Here is a 7,134-nt window from a genome sequence, read left to right as displayed (position 1 = left end):
ACTGGGAAGGGTCAGCCTTTCACAGCTCAGGTGGGTAACTGTTTCAGACTGAATCAGAGGATGCTTGAAAAATCCACCAGAATGGGTCCTCAAATCTCTCACAATTTTTGCATGTGACAGTATGCTTGTAAAGAATATATCTAAAATCAGAAGATTATTCATATCGGGACCAGAAATTCAGCAGTTCTAGCCATGTTAAACATTCACCTTTTAGCCATAATAAAGAGATGGCTGGTGGGTATAGCTGGTAATTTTTGTACCTCTCAATTTATGGAATAAACAGTATTGTGAGAGAAATTTGGGGAGGAGACAGAGGGAGAGGTGTGATAATGCCAGAGGCTACGTGTGAAATCTACAATATGTTACCTTGACCTTGGCTCATTTGCCTGCTGAAATGGAAGGTTCCATTTTTGTCCCCCAGATGAACCTATGCTGAAGTAGATTAAAGTAGAGTCTCCATTCTGCTACCAATGTAGATGCCCTGGGTCAGGGATGTCCCCTGGGGAAAAGATCACTTCTCTTGAGTAGGATTGCACAAAATGACAATTTCCTAAGTTATAGGTGCTGCATTTTTTCACTGAGATGTTGACACCATAGGAGAACTATCAGGGATGCCACCATGGGTCTCCTGGAGCAGTGGGAATAGGTTGAGAATTCAGCTGTGGCTTATAACAGTCCCAAGTCAAGTTTATTGTGCACTTTTGTATGTTAGCAATGACTGAGAGCAGATAACCTGCCCAGACAGGCCTGCCTGGAAGAAATGAGCCCATAGTGAGAAGAGTGGAACCCAGCTGCTCTCCTCTGCTGTCTCCCAGAAACCAGGAAAGTTTACTTGTTCCCTGGGGTGGTTACACTTCGAAAAAACACAGAGCCAGAGCTGTCCTGCTTCTACAGGTGAAATGACAGTAATTGTCCTGGAGGACGATGAACTGGTACCAGCTCTTCCTTATAACCAGATCTTGAGGAAACATCTCACAATAGAGTCACATCAGAGGTTTAGCTGGGTCAGTGTCTTTCTCTTTCATACACAGAAATCTCCAAAAGCAGGTGGGTTCTGGGATCAAACAGGGTATTTAGAAAATTCTTTACTTGTGATATGAATCTTAGATTAAAAAAAAAAAAAACATTCCAAGAGTGAATAGGTTTGCCAAAGTATACTTGTATTTCTATAGCAGCTTAAATTGGGATTGTATTCAGTATCCCTCAGTCTAAGACATTTCAATTAACTTTGATATAGTAACATACAATATGCCTGAACATGCATTCAAGCCCTGAAAGGAAGGTGAAGTTCAACTAACCTGGATGTAATGCACCTCATCAAGGAATATGGAGAACAGTGCACAGTTTTCATGTTTCATTTAACAGGTTTTTAGGGTTATCACCTCCTTATTGGTGTGATACACAGGTAAGAATGTGATTAACTCTTACAAGAATAGTTTTTCTGGTGTCTAACAGATTCTAATGGTTGTAACAGTGCACTTCTAGGGAGTATTTTTGAATGTTCCCAAATCCAGAGCTTATGATTACTACTTTGTCTTGGTGTAGCAGGTTTTGTCTCCTACCTCTTTGTGATATATGTGTTACTTATGTTTTATTTCTCAATGGTACTGGAAGCTCAACTTGTGAGATTATGCATATTCTCATCACTAACACTGTGTTTTATGTCTAGCTGCATTAAATTTCATTTCAAATGAACAAGTGACACAGTGCAGTAATTAAATGCTATCAGAGGCTTATCTTGTATGTTTTTCTAGAATTTTTCAAACTTATTTTAAAAAAAAATATTTGAGGGAGCTAATCCTGGTAGAGAAGATGTTTGCTTGATTTCACCAATTAATTCAATTCCATCCATACACTGTCAACTTACACATATTTTTAATCAAAATTTCTCATTAAGTTTTACTGTTGTGAATGTCATACATCTTCAAGTGCCCTCGAGAAATATGGTAATACTTATGATGATGACAACACTTGGGGTTAACATATCAATAACATAATAGTACATTTTACTGAAGATATTCCTATTCTTAAACCTACAGAGAATACAAAAATCTGTGTACATTCATTCATAAAATAACAGTATAATTTAGCACTCACACTAAAGCACTATTTAAATAACTGATACTATGTTGAACAAAAGAAAAGATGGTTTACAGAATAATTTTTTTAGGGAGAAACCATTGAGATTAAGTTGCTACTTGAGAAATCACATCCCATGTCAGAGCATGAGTTTAAATCCTGGCTACTGTATGCTACTGATTCAACTGCCTGCTGCTAATATCGTGGGAAAAGAGAAGCTGAGCTTCAAGTACTTTGTTCCTGATACACAAATGGGAGATACTCTCTTCTAATTTTGGCTGGGCCCAGCCACTACTTTTGTAGATATTTGGAGATTGTGTATCGATGGATGATATTCCCTTTCATCTGTAGCTTTTTTTTTAGTTTTGCATAATTCATTTAAAAACCATACTTTGTGTTCAAACTAGTTCTCATGTTTTGCAGATGGCTTCTCACTCTCATTATACTTATTCTGCTTTATGCCTCTGTCTAAACCAAGCCCAGAGATTTCATCATTATCTTTTGGTTTCTGGCCCATTTAATCCTCAGCATGACCTAAGATTACATAAACACTTTGGAGTTTAAGGTGAAGCCACAATAAAGAGGTGTACATTGTCCATATTTTCTGTCTCCTGAGAGGGCTCATAGGCTTCACCCTCAACTCTAGACACTGTAGGCTGTCACTTCGTGTAGTGAGAGCTGAGCTGCACATTCAGATGTTTAGAACTGTTCATTTGGTGCAAAGAAAAACCAAACTCCCTTTGAGAATGGGATTAATGATATCTGTCAATGGCCAATTTTTATCTCTCACTATTTTCAAGTCAGTAGCACGTATTTCAGTACTCCTTACATGATGAGGTGTAACATTAAACTCAGGAAAATATAGGATACAAGATTAAATTTGAAATGCATATAAATAATATTTTGAGGCTCATATATATATGATATAGACAGTTATAATTTGTAAGATCATGGGAATTAAGATAGCTTTCAAATTATGTAAGTATTTCACTTTAACTCTCAATGATCATTCACAGTAACCTGGTCTTTTACCACTCAATTTGTATGTTATCAAGAGCCTCATTGGAAAAAGAGGACGTTTGATGATCTGTCGGATCAAATCTGTCTCAGGATATGTTTGACAGAGAGACATGGGTTATAGAGAATCAGCCCAATGCTGCTTTAGTGGAAAAATTACATGTTTAAATGCTTTCCTGGGTTCCATGTTATAATTATTTTGTTTTACTGCATTGCTCATGATGCAAGAAGTAGGCCAATGGTGCTACATACATATGTGAATAAAATATTTTACAGACAGTATTCAATGTTTAAACATATTATAAAATAAATTGCTTGTGATCCTTCTAGTGCGGAAATAACAAATCATGTGATCAGGTTGATCCCAGTGCTTCTCCTGGCTCCATGTTGCATTAAGGATGCACATACAAGTTTATGGAGCAATCAGTTTTCAATGCTAATACACAAGTATTTTTGCTTTAGTAGATTAATGCTTTGAATAATGTTCAACAGCCATTTAATCAACTTTGCAGTGAGTCCACTGTTAACTCATTGCATGTATGTGGTTTCTGAAGGATCCTGTATTCTATTTCTGAATGTGAGCCATTTTGCTTCATCTGTGTATGTATAGAGGGTGCTTCTAAAATTTCAGAGAAAAAAATTAAGATCGCTTTGTTACAGAATTATTTTGAATCCACAAATAGGATTTCAAAGATTAATGACAAAACTTTAGGCATTATAGAAAAAGTAGTGAAGAATTTTTACTACCAAGAATTTCTGTTAAGCATTCAGATTTTATAAAATTAAGTGGGTAAAACAAAAATAATGATTTTTGATGGGTTTCATGATAATATGAGCATCCCTGATAACATGAGGTCTCTTTTCAGATATATGAAATATTTTCAAGTATGCTGGGTGAACAGTCTCCACTATGTTATCTCTGAAAACTGTATATTTTTTTCAAGCTAGCATTGGAATCTTAGCCAATGCCATTCTCCTCGTCTTTCACTTCCTCACAATCTACCAAGTCTATAGGCCAAGACCCACTGATATAATCACCTGCCACCTGGCTTCTGTCCACATAGTGATGCTTCTTACTGCACTGGGTCTTTTATCTGAAAACGTGTTTAAATCACTGAATTTTGAAAATGAATTAAAATGTAAGCTTTTGACCTATGTAAGTCGGGTGATGAGGGGTCTATCCATCTCCACCACCTGTCTCCTGAGCATCGTTCAGGTCATCACCGTCTGTCCCAGCTCCTTTTGCTTGTCAAGATTTAAACATAAACTCACAAATTATACTATCATTGCTTTAATCTGTATTTGGTCCGTCAATTTGTCTTCCAACAGTAGCATGATAAGCTACACTGTGACTCATTCCAATAAGAGCAATCTACTCAATGTCAGTAAGTACTGCTCCCTTTCCTCAATGAACTCCATCATTAGGAAAATATTTTTCATGCTTGTATTATCCCAGCGTGTTTTATTTGTAGGACTCATGCTGTTGTCCAGCATGTACCTGGTGACTTTCTTATGTAGCCATCAGAGGAAGTCTGAGTACCTTCACAGCATGAGCATTTCCTCAAGAATCTCCCCAGCAAAAAGAGCCACCTGTACTGTCCTTGTGCTGGTGAGCTTCTTTGTGATTATGTACTGTGTGAATATGACCATCTCATCCTTCTCAATTATGCTGTGGAAATATGAACCAGTAGTCTTGGATATTCAGATTCTTCTGGGGAACGTCTATTCCGCTTTCAGTCCTTTGTTACATTTTAGTTCTGATAAACGAATACTTGGTCTTCTGAAAAAAATTATTGATATGACAATGATTGTAACAGTTAATGTAGCAAGTCTGAAAATGTAGTCTGTTTTCCATGATATTTTTAAATCCATAGTTTCTTAGGTAATATCAATGTTCAGAATTTTGCTTATTTTAACTTGTGTTTAATTATTTTCACTCTGACATTACCAACGTCTATATGCCTCTCCTAGTTCAAAGATTCCATGGCATTGAAGATTCTGCCTTTTGTACTTTTCTTACTTTGAGTAGGAAGCATTTTCTGAGTTTGCTCTTATGAAGCTCATTTTGACATCAAATTCTTATTTATTACTTCAGAAAGTAATCTAAACTTACTTCTGATTTGAAGCCTACTTACGTATTATCCAGTTTATCTGTGGTGGTTAATATTTGATTTTGTTTTGACACTGCATAATATGTGGGATGTTTACTCTTGTTTTTGTAGATTGTTTTCCTTTTCTCAGTGAACCTCTTCTTGCTCTTTCAGGTTACACAATATAGATAACATTTAAGTGACTTTTTAAAGTCACTGATTGACACAGTGTACTTCTCAACCCGCAGATTTGTGTCTAGTCGTCAATTTTGGAAGCTTACCCAATAAAAGTTTGTGCAATACTTTCTTTCATTTCTTTTGTACAGTTCAAAGAAATGCTGGATTATTTAATTTCTACCATTTGATTTTTTCTATATGCAGGCTTATAATTTCAAGCACATTTTAAATTGGATTGATTTGAATGTATTTAACCTAAGTGTTCTTAAAGTTACTGTTCATCAGGCTTTTTAAAAACATGGTTTTATTTATATGAAGTGAGCAAACTGAGTTTGTTAGCAAGTTGTTTTGTTCAGCTCATTCTATTAGCACATGTTTTGTATTGAGTAATTTCACTATCCTTTATTTACTTCCTTTTTTCTAAGCATACATTTTTATGCATATAATTTAATGCCATTTTGTTTTGATTCCTCCATATAACTTTTAGTTACTTACATATTTTAAATGTAATTCCCAAGTGAGAAGCTTTTGTGATGTGAATTTTGCTTTGGCAGTTTATATTGTGTGTAAAAATACATATTGATTCTCATATGTGGCTAAGTCAGCTTGTCATGTTTGCCTTTTTTTAAATTCCTTTCGCCTGCTACAATTTGAACAATTCAAATAGATTTGTCATATATCTTATGCATTTTTAGATGAATGGAAAACTTGTTTTTTAGTTTGGTCCCTTCCTTAGATGATTTATTTATTTCACCTTTTGTTTAGAAATTCTCAAATTTCCTTTTCAAGATTTTAATGCATTTTGTGAGTCTAATGAATTTTGAGCATAACCTTGTGCACCTGAAGTTATTACACCATATAGCATTTTCCCCAAAAAAAGCACAATTCCAAAAAGTATTTAAAATATCTTCAGGTAATTTTTGTAATAGCCAAATGTATATCCTGACAAATCCATTTTTAAAATTTGAAAAATACCGCTCTTCACCAATTTAGAACAGAGATTGAAAGTTTGTAGAATGTGATACTTTTAATAATACACAATTTGAGAGATGACACATTGGCCAATCAAGCTGAGACTGCACAAAGCTTTGGAACAGGAATCTGGATGAATGTAGAGTTGGAATAGGATAAACACTACTTGAGCTGACTGAAGCTGCCTTGTGTCAATGGAGGGAGGCAAGTGCCATGAAGATGAGGAATAACTGCTGAAAATGTTCAGGATTAGAGCTGGCATTCTAGGAAGGTGACCACATGTGAGCAATGGGAAGACATCCCATGCCACAGACAAAAGGCTCATGCATTTCAAACAAGTACAGGGAGACTCCCAGCACGAGCCTTTTGAAAGAGACAGTGGTAGGAAAAAATTATTTAAAAAATTATAGGACAAAACACTGGTAAAGGAAGGCAAACATGAAAAAACATCCATGGGCACCTGACCAAAAGCTGCCATGACTGTGGAGGGCACACCACTGAAGAATTAGGTAATGGGAAGGGAACATCTGGGGAGTGAACCACCTGAGAGAGGGACACATCGAGCAAAAACTGAACATACATACAGCCAAAGGGTCTATACCCTAAACACTCTGATGTATACCAAGACAACCCAATAGGAAGACACAGAATCCTTGGGTTAGAGGGGGGATTCTGGACCAGATGCCAAATAACACAGGAGAGTGTGGATCCCTGTCAGCTGTCAATGTGCCTGCCTGATCTGCTACTCTCCCAGATCAAAATGCCATATCTACTACTTGAAGAGGGTGGTTCAATGAAT

The 7,134-nt window shown here is 36.2% G+C and overlaps 1 protein-coding gene across 1 annotated transcript; it reads left to right on the top strand.

Annotated features, from left to right (window-relative positions):
- Positions 1-4,006: 4,006 nt before the first annotated feature.
- Positions 4,007-4,939, top strand: LOC131478302 (putative vomeronasal receptor-like protein 4). The gene has a single exon (XM_058656986.1). It carries the CDS (start codon positions 4,007-4,009, stop codon positions 4,937-4,939), a length of 933 nt encoding a protein of 310 aa, XP_058512969.1.
- The last annotated feature ends 2,195 nt before the right edge of the window (positions 4,940-7,134 follow it).

This window comes from Ochotona princeps, chromosome 2 (assembly GCF_030435755.1).
Source record: "Ochotona princeps isolate mOchPri1 chromosome 2, mOchPri1.hap1, whole genome shotgun sequence".
Classification (NCBI taxonomy): Eukaryota; Metazoa; Chordata; class Mammalia; order Lagomorpha; family Ochotonidae; genus Ochotona; species Ochotona princeps.
Note: the sequence above shows the minus strand (reverse complement) of the source record. Positions and strands in the feature narration are given on the sequence as shown.

Excerpts from the sequence above, each read along its gene's own strand:
- LOC131478302 (XM_058656986.1), top strand. The coding sequence starts at position 4,007 with ATGTTATCTCTGAAAACTGTATATTTTTTTCAAGCTAGCATTGGAATC.